This window comes from Zootoca vivipara, chromosome 2, assembly GCF_965207765.1.
Source record: "Zootoca vivipara chromosome 2, rZooViv2.hap1.1, whole genome shotgun sequence".
In the NCBI taxonomy this organism is placed as follows: Eukaryota; Metazoa; Chordata; class Lepidosauria; order Squamata; family Lacertidae; genus Zootoca; species Zootoca vivipara.
The window spans coordinates 53,641,974-53,656,744 of NC_142584.1; the positions used below are offsets into that span (position 1 = coordinate 53,641,974).

The following is a 14,771-nucleotide window of genomic DNA, read 5'->3' on the forward strand; positions in this document are numbered from 1 at the left end:
GCAGCTTTCTCATGCATCATTTTTACAGGATATAATGGGGGGAGCATTAAAAAGTAATAATTAAAACAACTATCTGATATAGCCTCTCCAAAATACAGCCCAGGTAGTTGGATTTGTAAATAAACCCAAATATCACAAAACATCATACGTCGGCTGTTCTTTGCTCAGATAGAACAGAAAACCTTCACTCAGGAAGCATTACACATGATCCAATCTACTCATTGTTGGCACAGAGTCCTCATAGGCAAACAGCTGTGCTTCTAGAACTCACAGGTCCAGCTTCCTGAAAGTCTCCCGCCTTGTATCAGTGGTGCCAACTGTATATTTGTGTGGTTGGCCCTCCCCTCCCCAGAAAAGTGTTATGCCACTATTCAGTGGCACGTGATTATAAAATAAGAGTTCCTTGTCTGGATCAGTCTAATCCATAGGCTGAGGTTCTTGAAGACTCACCTATATATTCATCATTTGTGTGAAGTTATAACAATTGGCCTAAGTCTCTCTTTTTAAAAAAGATGTCTAGCCTGCAGTGTATCAGCAGATCTATCTCTTGCAGATTTGTGTGAAAGGTCCAAACGTTTTCAAGGGCTACCTGAAAGATAGAGAGAGAACCACGGAAGCTTTAGACAAGGATGGATGGCTTCATACTGGAGATGTTGGGAAGTGGTTGCACGTATGTACTGAAATGCTAACTTTGCACACTAAGATTGCAGGTTTACAAGTCCCTCTGACCAAAGGAATAAGTGAATTAGACATTGATGTGTACGTCAGATCATGAGTACAGTATAGCGGTGGATAAAAATTAAAGGTGGCACAATACTGAAATACAAGTGTCTGTGTACATCAGGGTTCAGCTCCAACATTGGTTCCCTTCAGATTCCAACCCTCCCCTGGCCTTATTTTATGGGTTTATGGGCTAACTCATAGCAATTGTCACAACTTACTGGTAGATAAGGCATTGGGTTGGATCCTCAGTCTATATGGGTGGGGGTGGAGGCCCCTCCCCTGCTCCATGGTCACAGGGTATCCCCTTAATGGGAGCCTGGGGGAAGTACTTCTTGTTCTGATGTCTAGCTTGGGAGCTAATGGGCTATAACACCCCAAACGGTGTTTTGGGGGTTTGCCTGGATATGATACATATCATAGGGTGACCCATAACCTTAATCAACCCTGCCAATCATCAATCAGCAGTTGGGCTGGTTGAGTTCAGGATACCCACCCAATACCTACCCCAAAACCTGTTTAAATCCCAACACTGCTGTTCTTTGTGTTGTTGTGATTAATGTTATACCTAACCCCCTCACTGCCCATGGTTCTACTATGCCTGGGCCTGCCACTTTCTGTTAGGTTTAATAGATATTTGACCTTAGCTTCATTGGGCAGTCGGAGAAATTTGAAATCTGTTTGAAATCTGCAGCTCAAAAGGGACCCAGTAGACTGGAGCTGAGTTGCAGGCAAGGTGATCTCACTTTTCCATAGCTCTACGTGATTACTTGCTGATGCATAAGTGTGTCCCCACTTGCAGGCTTCCTTGGGCATCTGATTGGCCCCTATGGGAGATAGGATGCTGGACTGAATTGGCCTTAGGTCTGATCCAGCAGCCAGACTCTTCTTACATTCTTATGTTATTTTTTACTCACAGAATGGTACACTTAAAATAATTGATCGAAAAAAGCATATATTTAAACTGGCTCAGGGAGAATACATTGCACCAGAGAAAATTGAGAATATCTACATTCGCAGCGAGCCTGTCGCCCAGATATACGTGCATGGAGATAGTTTACAGGTAACGCTATCCATTTTCTAAACATTTCTTGAAATTTGGTCATGCCTTTTATACCATTTTATGTATTGTTTCCTGGGTTTGGGTGGGGTTGTATTTAGGAACAGGCAAGGTGTCATCTTTATTCCATTTAATAATGTGCAAAATGGATACAAGATGTTGGTGTCTGTTACCTGCTGAGCAGGTACCGGTAAGTTCAGCAGCTAGATACATAGTTTAAAGAGAGGAGCACAGCATTCGCTCACTGATGTCCCAGGCACGAGGCATTCTGGGACATGTAGCAAACTTTCTGGAACAGCGGTCATTAGCGGACATTGATTGACCTGCATACTCTAAAAAGTCTGTATAGATCAATAGGAAAACAACTGTATAAGCAGAGTCAAGCAACACACCCACATGCAGATTTTGTAAAATTTGGGGCCAGCCTCCTAATGGAACTGGAATTGCTGAAGGACTGTGGAGGAGAAGTGGGAGCAACTTACTGCAGAACTATTTATATGGGAGCCATTATCAAAAGTTAAGAGAACAGAGCTCTGCTCTGAACCTCCACTACTGAGGAAAAAACCACACACATACACAACACAGTGCTCTGACTCTTGTGATGCAGAAGCTGCTGTATCATTGTTTGAAGAATGGGGGCAAAGGGCAAAGAACTTGACAAGCACTCTTATTTAAGAAGCACAGATAAGAGAGCACAGCAAAATTCAAGGGATCAAGATGTGTTTACTGTGCCACAAATACAGCCCCCAATTTTATCTGTATCGTTGCAGGCCTTCCTGGTGGGGGTTGTTGTACCTGATGCTGAAATCATGCCAGCCTGGGCCAAGAAAAGAGGCTTTGATGGAATTTTTGCAGAGCTCTGTGAAAATGCGGTAAATTGCTTATGTACATGTTCCTGTGCATTATCAACATGCAATTCAGTGCCAATTTGGGGAGTGTGTGTGTGTGTGTGTGTGTGCGCGCACGCGAACAAACAGACAAACATAGATTATAATTATAATTTGTAGATCAGAATTTGCCAATGCACTGAATCAGCCTGAAGGCGAATGCTGCAATATGATAAGCTGAGAGGCCAACTTCAATGTTACATTAAAAGCAGCCTTCCATATCCTGTTGCCCCCAAGATGTTTTGGACTCCCAACTCTCAGCAGCTCTAGCCAGCATGGCCAAAGGTCAGGGATGATGGGGGTCAGGGATGATGGGAGCTGTAATCCAGAATATCAGGAGAGCACCAGGATGGGAGTGGCTGAATTAAAACAAGTTACAGATAGGTATCTGAAGAAGTGTGCATGCACACGAAAGCTCATACCTATGACAAACTTAGTTGGTATCTAAGGTGCTACTGGAAGGATTTTTTTTATTTTATTTTTTTGAATTAAAACAGTTCAGCTAATGTGTTTAGATCTGACTGTGACTTTTTCTTTAGAAAAAAAGCTGCTATAGGGGCCTCTGGATCAGATCCACAGCATGGAAGGAGGGAACATTCCCTGTTTTCCTGCTAATAATAATGCCCCCAAAGGACATATTTACTGCATTGGATAGTTTTCAGGCAAAAAGGGGAAAGGGGTTTTAACCCTGGTCACGATCCCTCACAGCTTCTTTTCATAAAGAAAGGCACCGCCAATTCCAAAGCACTGTAGTTAAAACTGCTTTTAACATAATGTGTAATTCTGGCTCTAAGTAGCTAGGTGATTACTGTGTTAAGAGACTGGGACATCTGTTAGAAAGATCCCATTAGATAAGGAAAGCTCTGTCCTATAACAGGAGCTAGTTAACATCTTGGGTTTTTTCCACTTTCTTTATCAGTACTGTTCCATTGCTACAAGATAACATCTATTTTTTTGCACTGTGAGATATGTGTTTTTGTTTCATTTTGTTTTTTTGGGCTTGGAATGTCTGAGCCAGCGCCAAACCATGTGATTTCTCTGCTGTTGCCTAGACTAGATAAAGATTGCAGTAATGTTCCAGAAAGAAGACGGCAAAGCTACTAAAGAGCAGGTTTTATTTCTTCTACGGGTGTTCCAGCACATTTACCTTTGGTGGAAGCCATAAGCGAAGGAATATAGCTCAGTGGTGGACATATGTACTGCCTGCAAAAAGGGGTCAAGATTCTCAACACTGCCTGGATGTTCCAGGGATTGAAAGACCCGATGTCTGAAACCCTGCAGAACTGCTATGAGTCAGTGTAGGCCAGGGGTCCCCAAACTAAGGCCCGGGGCCAGATGCGTCCCACACGAGCCAATTGTGCAGCCCCCCGGCAACCCCCACCGCCCGCTCTTATCGGCGCGCCGCAGTGCGGTTGCCCATCTCTGGGTCGGCGCGGTGCAAGAAATAGCTTGTGCACATGTGCAGGCCGGAGGGTGGGAGAACGCGCTCCCATACACACGCGCACAAGGTATTTCTGGTCCCACGCTGACCCGGAACTGCACTGGAAATGACGTCTGTGTATGCGCAGAAGCCATTTCCGGTGCCACACCGCGCCAGAAAAAGCAAACGCGTGCACGTATGGGAGCGCGTTCCCCCACCCTCCGGCCCGCCGCGCAATTGGCACCGGAGGAACCGGCCCGAAGCCGGGTAAGTCTGGGGACCCCTGGTGTAGGCTATCCTGAACTAGATAGACAAATAGCTCAACTCATTATAAAGCAGTTCCTATGCTCCTATGTACCTGAATAATTAATTAATTCCCCACTCCTGTGTGACAAAGCCAGGTGGGCTACTACCACTTGAGTAAGGTGTTGGAAATATGTAGAACAGCTAGGAGTCAGCAGTAGCAAATGTAAATCCTGGCAACATTCTTGGGATGTTCAAGAAATAAGGCTGTAAGTTCCATTGAACTCAGTAGGACTTACTTCTGAGTAGATGCCTACGCTATAATCCAGGGACTTGATTATTAGAACACTAAGGAAGTAAGTAGACTGTAAGCACTTTCTCTTTCGATTGCCGGCTGATCAGGGCTTGGGACCTGACCTCTGTGCAAAATGCAATTCATACTGACGGCATTAGATAAATAACACTGAAAAGGGCATCAGTGTAAGGTGTAGGGATGTTGCAGCTACCGGTACTGTTTTCCATGAAATGGAATCTACTATTTTGGAACCGGCGTTATAAGATACAGTTTCAGTCACTGAACTCCTTCATACTTTAATTTAAAATGCAAAGAGGAAAGTGAGAGCTCAGAGTTCTAAGAAGAAGTTCCAAGACAACATGCCAGAATAAGAATTTATGTCTTTGTCTTGCAAACATATGTGTCCGTGCTTAGGAAGTTTAAATCAAGGAGGTATTTCAGACACTTCTGCATGAAGACTACAGGACCAGAATTCCTTAGGGATGGGCAATGTTTTTCAAGCTGAGGGCCAGATAACCTTCTGAGCAATCTTGAAGGGCTACTTGCCAGTAGTGGCCCAAAATGGGTGGAGCAACAAATGTAATTTTTTTCTTTTGTACAATAAGCTAGTTTGTACAAACACTCAAGCACCCTGCCTCTACCCTCCCCATATCAGAGTTCAAAGACACGTTCCAGCTAGGTGTATTTGGAGTGCAAAGCTTGGCATGCAAAGTGTGTGGCCTGAGGAGAGTTGCAGGGGCCAGACAAAGAGGTCTGGGGTGGACACAATTCATCCCTCTGCCTGACATTTCCTATCCTTGTCCTACACAGTATACTCACATTTCAACCTCTGCTTCTTCGAAAAGTTATTTGTCAATAGAGAGCATGCATTTGAACAGGACTTCCTGGCTGTAAATGTTCTCATATGTTCTTACTTAGGAGCTCAGAAAAGCAATAATGGAAGATATGGTGCAGTTAGGAAAAGAGAGTGGACTTCATTCGTTTGAACAGGTAAATACTAAATACTGATGATAGCTTTTGATTACTAGATGCAGATGAGCTTCTTTGTGATTGAATAGCAGGGATTTTAGCATGCATTATATAAAAGCACCAATGCCTCGCTTATGCTTTGTGGTTCAGTACTCAAATGTGTATTCTTCTATGAAATAACACTATCCTTGTCTGTTTATGAATGCATGAAAGGTAATGTTAAAGAAGGTCTCTCTATGATAGATAACATGATAAAATATTTGAAACACCATTCCATTCAAGCTGAGAGCAGTACTGGAAAGTCAGCTTAATTACCATTCTTGTAGCTGACCTGGAAAATACAGCTGTTCTGTTTGTCCCCCATCCATGGACTAATCTCCTCCTGACGTAGGTATTTTTGCGGCAGACCTACAAACCTCCAATAAGGGAAGTTCACATATGGACATAATGTTCTCCTCTCTCTCTCTCTCTCTCTCTCTCACACACACACACACACACACCATTTAAGAAGCATGATCTAAAATAATGTCATGTTGTGATTCTATTATTTTTAAAAGCACAAATGTAACAGCTGTTAACATTCGTTTAATGACATGAATTCCTAAGCGTGCCTGCATTTGTGCACTGGATTTGGCAACAGCGTAATAAATGCACTTGCAGTGTCATAATGCATGCACTAAACAAGAATAGAGACTGTAGAAACCAATTCCACATAAAGCTTTCCTGCTTTTTCAAAAACTGGTCTATAAAAAAATGTTAAGAACTGTCTCTTAAAATTGCTTCCCCCCCCCCTTGCTGTAAACCTCCCTGTGATGAAATATACTAATCTATCAATTCATCCAATATAATCATTGGGGGTATGGGGGCACATATGCCTCTTCCCTGCAGCATTTCAGCACTGTGTAGTGAGGTTGGGGGGACCCTCCTAAATGAATTCTTAAAATCACAAGCAGGAAACATGGGTACAAAGAAGATATTAAGAGCAAAGCCTTTTCCTCTATAGTCACTGCCAGTTGCTTAGGTAATTATTTTGGGTGTTCTTAGCTCAGGAGTGCCTTGGGAGGCCACAAAGAATAAAAAATATGCAAGTTGCCTTGTACCCAGTACCTCTTACAATGAACTCCTGACACTTGCCAGTAAATGAACAAATGCACATAGTTTCCTATGAGGTCTATATTCAGGATTGACACATGATTTAGCACTCGCTTTCTGCACCATAGAAGATGGATGACTAATGTGTTACTCCTTAATTGTAAAAATGCAAATAAAATATAAATGATCCTTAAGTTGCTTCCAGAATTAATGCTTAGCACCAACACATTTTTCACAGCAGCAGCAAAGTTTTTGCCAACATGAAACTTTGAAGTGTGCACTGCAGTTCATTTTCATGGCTAAAGGTAGTCAGGTGTTTTAATAGTTAAAATTTAATTTCCCCTAGTGCCAGTTATTTCTGCAGAAGGTGGAGAGAACTCAGCATGTCCTCATTGTGTCTCAATCCTAGAATTGAGCCTTTTAAGCTTGTTTTTGATGCAGAAATGTATTTTTAAACGTCTGTTGATAAAATATACATTGTGTCTGCCATTGAATGCCAAGTGATAACAACAACAGCCAAATTATTTCTCTGTAGCAAGTTCAGGCATTTAGAATTTCCGTTCCAAGGCCTCTGGGAGATATATACCAAAGCAACAGGCAGAGAACCTCATCCATGCAGCAAGCTACCTCATTCTCAAATAAACATGCACAGGATTGCACACTAAATTTGTTCACGTTTCAATAACAAACCAAGCAAATAAAAAGCGACAAAACTTCAAATATCTAAATAGTCTGGGTTGTATTAAGGAGTCAGATAAACGAAATTACAGAGTGACTGCTTACTATAATTTATGCTGTAAAAGTCACATGCTTTGCCCTATGGGGGGATACTTTTGTTCAAAAAGCCAGTGTATTGGGCAAAGCTAGGGACATTATTGATGAATTGCTGCAACTAAATTTAAAAGTAGGCAGGTGTTAGCACTGGGCTATTACATCATACATAGGAGTGGGTATGCAGAATACTGTACTTGACACAGTGACCAGTGTGATTTGTCTGGAACACAGCTATCAAATCAGCCGTTTCCTTTTATTAAACTTTACAGTATATTTTTATAAACATGTTGGGTTGTTTTTCTCCCCTATAGGTTAAAGCTGTTTACATCCACTCCGAAATGTTCTCTGTACAAAATGGTTTGTTGACACCTACGTTAAAAGCTAGGAGACCAGAGCTGAGAGAATTTTTCAAGAAACAGATAGAAGAGCTTTATTCAAGCATCTCCATCTGACACCAGGGGAAAGTTCTTCAGAACAATGGACTCTGTAGCAACATTAGGATAATACTGAAACGTGAAAAGGGCACAGTTGAAACGAATAAGCATCTGACCTTCCACGCAAGCCTTCTGTTGTCGGAAGACACCACCACTGAGTAAATTCCTTTACCATCTAGTTCTAGTTCCTCTTGTTGTCATGGATGCTCTTGAAGATTGCTTAAAAACATACCGGACAACCGTTAAGCTACTTTCAATCCCACTCCTTCTGAAAGCATTTTACAGACACCTTTGTTATTAATACCTGCAAAAACATAAACAGAAATCCCTTAGCAAACAGGAAAGAAAAGCAGACTGGACCTGCACATTTTGTATGACACTCCTCTAAGCTCCTGGATGATTCAATAATGTGATAGGGTTTCCAGATGTCTCTCTGGATGGGTACCATTAAGAACTCTTTAGAAGCAAGCAGTTCCCAGGTTGCACATCATGCACACACCTTCCTTAGCATGGTACGGCACCTTCCTTCATGTGGTGTAGCTTCACCCTCGGCTGCTACTGCGTGCATATGTGGCCAAGAACTCCTCACTGCAACTGAGCTCTTAAACGTACCAGGGTCCCACTCAGCGAGATATCTGACAAAGACTAGTGGTCTACCTCAATGTTCTTGGATGCTCAAAGCCAGAAATAAATCTGTTACCCTGATGTAGAACTTATAACTGCAATTGTTTAATCATTCTTTAAATGGTAGCACTTATGCTTTCCCTGCAAGACATAAATTGAATTCACCTTGTGAATAGAAGGGAGGAAGAGTTTGCATTTCATATGTATGGAAGTAGGAAGAGCTTTGGATTTCATGCCTACTTAATATAGTGCAGTGGCACATGCTGAGTGAATGCTAACCAGTAAGTGCCAGAAATGTCAGAAATGTTACAGGCCCTGTAATTCTTTGTATTTCTCGTGTCTTGGATGTTTCTGAAATTAGCAAGGGATCTCTGTGGGCTGCCCCTTTTAAAGAACTAACTGCCTTGTGTTGTGGCAGCTACCTGACAGCAACTTGCAAAACAGAAGGATAGTTGGTATAAACGTGCTGCATAATTTTGCACCTTCCACTCCCCACCACCCCAAATAGAATAGGATTTTGAGTCAGAGCTTTCCCTTTTCAGCACTTTATAGCGGTGCACTTCAGGAGAACTGAGCTGGTTTCAAATAATTTAAAGAGGATGCAGAGTCTTAACAAACAGCTGTTTGGCCACATCATCTGACTTTAAAGCAGCTTCTCCCAGCTTCTTCTTCCACCAGGCTTGCATCTACTCCAAGTTCCCACCTCTTATTTTCACGCATTCCAATAGCAGGCACTTCTGAGCAAATAGTACTAAAGGCTTCACTCCCTTGACAACTGTCTTGAAAGGGATTCACTTGGCTGAATAATAAAAAATAAAATGCAGAAAAAGAGCCTGTTCCCATATTTTCTTAGGCCAACACCTTAGAAATTTGCCTAAATAAATATTCCATGCTTCAGTGGAGAAACTAATGCTTGCTCTGGAGAACCTGCACAAGCCTTCTTATGATTCTCAGGAATTGCATGTAGATCAGGGATGGGAAACCTGCGGGCAAACCCGGTGGTGCTAGATACCCAACGCCCCATCTGCCAGCACATCCAGTAGTGAGAGCTGATAGGACCTGCTGAAGTTCCCTCTCTCTTATGCAACTACTAAAGGCACAGGGGCCATGTCCCCTTTTGCATCTGACTACCTTAAATATAGTCTTCTGCTCTGAAGTAGTCTTGAATCAAGGGTTGGGGAACCTGCCGCTGGGCTGTAACTCCATTCACACCCGACTATTGACCATGCTGGGCGAGGCTGATGGGACTCAGGAGTTCAACACCATCTGGAGGGCCACAGGTTCCCTAGCCCTGGCATAGTTAGTACTAGTACCTGCATATAGGAGGACACAAGATCTCTGCTGGAGCAAAACTAAACCCAGTCTACTCCACCATTCTGTTTCTACAGTGGCCTGCCAGGTGTTCATGGGAATCCTGCAACATGAGTGTAGCAGCACCATCCCTACTTGTATTCCTAACACTGGCGGTAGGTCATAGCTATCAATACTAGTAGCCACTGATAGCTTTACCCTCCATCAATTTGTCTCTTAAAGCCATCCAAGCTGGTGGCCATCAATACCTTGCAGTAGTGAATTCTTCAGTTTATGCACAAAAGTAGTATTTCCTGAAACTCCTAACATTCAACTTCATCGAAGAAAAGCTTTTCTATATACAGTGGTACCTCGACTTACGAAGGCGATCTGTTCCGCAGCGCTCTACGTAAGTCAAGGTCTTTGGTTGTCGAAGTGCCCGCTTTGCCATGCGCAAAGCGCGATTTTGCGCTTCTGTGCATGCGCCGACCGCATGCACTGCTTCTGCGCAGCGAAAAGACTTCCGGGTTTGCCGACTTCAGAAGTCGAAAGGAAGTCGAGTAATTCGGATGTCGAGGTACCACTGTATACTTTCTGCACATCATGCATAATTTTATACACCTCTGTTATGGATGCATGTTTGCCTTTTCCCCAAACTAAAAAAGCCCTAAATATTGGGAACTTTCCTTATAAGGGAGTTTATTGTTTTGGTTGCCCCTTCCTGCACAACTATTCCTCAGTGGTGGCAGTGGCAGGGTTACGTGAATGTCTGAGTTCAAATGCCATAGCTATATGAACACAGCCATAGAACCAAATCCAGTGCTGACAGATTATATGGCTTTCTTGAAACTGTCTCCCCAGACATAGTTCAGATTTTCTAAAGTTCTCAACACACAGCACCTTGAATGGAGAAAGAAGCTTGTGACCATATTAATACAGGAGCTGCTTTTGATGTAGATCAGCACGAGTGGAAAAGCTGAAAGATGGTGAATAGGATGGCAAGGTTATATTTTAAAAAAAGGCTTTTGTATACAATAGGGAATTTTAGCAACTGCAGTCTGCATGACACCTGCTGAATTTCCCCTAATATATCACTATTCAAGGAGCAGTAACTCTTGTCTTTTTTGCATCTGGAGCTCCCTAATGAGCCACAATGCTCACATATATTGATATAAGGAAAGATCAGCTTAGATGTTACTTTTTCCATGAGGAAACCTGGGGGGTTTTAGGATATCTGAACTATCCATGAGACACATCAAGAAGTCTTGGGCTTGTTTGAGCTGAAGTAGACCTACTATCTCCATATCATCTTACCAATAACTATGGTGTTAAATGATTTATCCACATGGAGCTGCTAAATTGGTCATGTTGAAGGGTGACCAAAGTGAATTTAAGATTGCAAGATCTTTTTTAGAAATTAGAGAGACAGTGAATTAATGAGCAAGTGTTTATGCTGAGCCTGGTTAATTAATGTCTGTTCTGAACAAATTGTTAAGATTTCAAAAGTGACTGCATTTTTGAAGTAGTACTTCCAGTACAAAAAGTACTTCTTTTGTAGTTTTCAAATGCCTGTTCTGATTTCCTGATAGCCCAGCTACAAAGGTTTCACTTTATTCTTAAACTTATCTGATTATCCAGGTTCATTTTGCAGTTCTATCAGTGCAAAAGCAGAATTAAAGCCAGTAATTTAGGCTTCACTGCTTGGGCATAAGTCTCTCTGAACTCAACGGGACTAACTTCTAGTAGCTATGTATAGACTGCACTGTTAGATCCACACTTGAATATTAGGCTGTAATTTTACAGCAGATAATGACACCACGTACTTTTCATATTCATTGGAGGAGGAAGGTACACAAGTGTGTTGTGTTTTTCCCCCCATTTAGGATAAGGGAATGCTTGGGAATGATTTTCTAAATGCTTATTTCCCTGAGCTATAAACACTGGAGAAAACTGGCCCACACATTAAAAGTAGGTCTATATGAAATTGAGGATTTGTAGTTGGCACTGGCTCTAAAATTCTCTCACGGCCCCAATTTACAATCTACAAAGGTTACTTAGATATTTATTGAACTTTTACTTGAAGCAGCACATAGGAACATGTTGGGCAGGATCCAGCCAAAGCCCCTTGGGTATGATCCAGCCACTTTTCATTCTCTTTGATTTCAGTTAGACAAGCATTTTCTTAAATCTTAGATCTTTTCTAGTGAAACCAAGAGTTCTTAAAATGATTAACACTGATTGGAGCCAGCATATTTTTCTTAAAGAAAAAAAAATTCAATTGAGCATTTCCCTTCATTGAGGAATTGCAATTCCTTAAACCATCACAAGGAAAATCCCAGTAATCACAATTGCCCACTCTAGTGGCTGAGTTGTGAATGTTGTTCGATATACACAAACCCACACAAGTTTGTTGTTTGCTGCAGAAAAAGGAGCCAAGCTAGAGATTGGCCCTATATGATTGCTAAACACTGCAAGATGTATCTGAAGAAGTGTGCATGCACACGAAAGCTCATACCTCTGACAAACTTAGTTGGTCTCTAAGGTGCTACTGAAAGGAATTTTTTTTATTTTTTGTTTCGTATTATACCGCAGTTAGGCAAATAGGGCAAACACTATGGCTTAGGGACAGATGTTTGCAATGGATTTTGTCTCTGGATTCAAAGACTACAGTACTAGGGAGTATGCATCCTTGAACTTTAGGTGCCCTTTATATGATATGACAGTAGCATGAGAGCCACTTACTCCTGGCTTTATGTCACATTTATGCTGCAACATTTAAGAGCCTGGCAGCACTTGAGTTAAGCATCATACAGGTCATTCCCACCCAATCACCACCCTTTTAGCTCACCTATGAAACAAGTACATTAGAAGAAGACATTGCTGCTGTGCTGGTTGCCCATGTGGCCATGTGCTTTTAAAAGCTGTAACGGCAAAATATAATGCCATAATTGTAATGAATGTGGTTCCTATATTATACCCAGAATACAAGAAGGACACCTTACCGAGTAAACATGCATACCCTGAACTGTCAGTACTTAAAGAAAGACATATGAAAGCATAAATCAGAAAACGAACTGGGTTTAAATAAATTGTAAGTTTTCCTATACCAGCAAATGTGCATATCCCAGCTAGGATATACACTATTACACCAGTATAATCACAGGATTACAATGTTACCACACCAAAGGCTACTGCTTGTGGGAATAATATTTCCTACCAGGGTTTTTTGTACTAGCACTAGTACCTGATCCTAAAAAGATAATGTAATATATGAGAGGTAGACAAAGTGCTGCCCTACAGGTATTGATGGATTATGAGCTCCATCATCTCTGATCACTGGTTGTGCTTGTGGGACTCATCGCTGTCTGGAGGGCAACAGATTGGCACAATGACAATGACTATGATGTTATGCCAGCAGGAAAGATCAACACCCCAGCCAGTTAAAATCAGAGTTCATGGCCATCAGAGTCAACAGCCTTTGGCCAGCTAAGCCAGGGTTTTGTATATACTCTGAATCAGATTGCAAACTACAGTGAAAAACAATAGGTCAATTTATCATCAAAAGCACTAGAATTAAACCAAGGCAAGTTCAACATCCATAATAATGGGGCTTATTACATTCTATGAACTCATTAAACAGTTCTGCTGCTGACACTCTTGGACAGGCACCCCAAACTATGGCCCTCCAGATGTTTTGGCCTACAACTCCCATGATCCCTAGCTAACAGAACCAGTGGTCGGGGAAGATGGGAATTGTAGTCCAAAACATCTGGAGGGCCAAAGTTTGGGGATGCCTGCTCTTGGATGATAATGATGATATAGATCTTGTTTCAGTCAAACACCAAGATGGCCTTGGCTGGTGATTTATGCTGAGAAAAGGGATGGGGTATTGTGACCCAGGATCTCTCGGTGGATTTTGCTACCATCTGGTATCCAGTATCCACCTGGACTGGCTCTCTCCATTGGAGGTTGGACATACTGTACTATACTTCAGTGGTTCCACTCCTACTTGTACGATCAATTCCAGAAGGTGGCATTTGCATTATGGGGCCCTGTGGTATTTACACAATGGGGTCCCCACGTTTCCATCTTGTCCTCTATTTTCTTAAATACATACATGAGCTTAGCAACACCATTCAGTGATATAAGAGTGAGGTGCTACCAGCAAACTGATGTCATAGAGCTCCACTTCCAGACGAAGCAATGGAGGTGCTGAATTGACTGAAACTTGGCTCCAGACAAGAAAGAGGTGAATGATTTGTCTGAGCACAGAAGTGCTGTTGAACCAGTTCTGGGTGGAGTTTCATTCCCTCTAAGGAATCTGGTTCATAGTTTGGAAGTAATCATCCAACACTATCGCTGGAAACCTAAGTGTCACCTGTGGCATACAGTGTTCCCAGCTAAGGATGATGTGCTAGTTGCAACTCCTCAACAAAGGTAGCACAGCCACATTTATGCCCTAGTAACATCCAGTTTATATTACTACAGTGCATTACAAAGGCTTTTGAAGATTTCTCAAAAATTTCAGCTAGTTCAAAATTCAGTTGCCTCAGTACTAACTGGGATTGGCTTTATGGAACATATCACTTCTCTTAACTGCCTGTGCTTTGGACACAATTCCAACTGCTGGTAGCCACCTTGAAACCCTTATATGGCTAATGATCCTGGGTCCATAAAGGATCACCTTTTCCCACACAATTCTGCCCAAATTGTATTACCACTAGAGATCATTTTAAGAGATCCTCCCTGTGTCACTTAAGTTAGGTGTGAGCAGAGAGAGGGCTTTTTTGTTGTGGCACTACATATGTTGAATGTCCTCCCCAGACTGGTGTATTCTTCTACGTGTTGAATACCTTTTTTATTATTTTAATACATGTCCAGTGTAGATTGCTTTAACTGACATTTTATTGGTTCTACTGGTTATTAATATGCACTATTATACTTATGTTGATTTGATTTTCTG

General features: G+C 42.0%; 1 protein-coding gene across 7 annotated transcripts in view; it reads left to right on the forward strand.

Annotated features, from left to right (window-relative positions):
* ACSL6 (acyl-CoA synthetase long chain family member 6) overlaps positions 1 to 8,610 on the forward strand; it is a 95,572-nt gene extending 86,962 nt beyond the window's left edge. For all 7 annotated transcript variants that reach the window (XM_088661889.1, XM_060271680.2, XM_035105421.3 and 4 more), the window contains exons 17-21: positions 554 to 670; positions 1,640 to 1,783; positions 2,551 to 2,652; positions 5,544 to 5,615; positions 7,772 to 8,610. In XM_088661889.1, the coding sequence (XP_088518015.1) occupies positions 554 to 670; positions 1,640 to 1,783; positions 2,551 to 2,652; positions 5,544 to 5,615; positions 7,772 to 7,912 (576 nt within the window). In that variant the 3' untranslated portion in view covers positions 7,913 to 8,610. The remainder of the gene's footprint in view (positions 1 to 553; positions 671 to 1,639; positions 1,784 to 2,550; positions 2,653 to 5,543; positions 5,616 to 7,771) is intronic.
* The last annotated feature ends 6,161 nt before the right edge of the window (positions 8,611 to 14,771 follow it).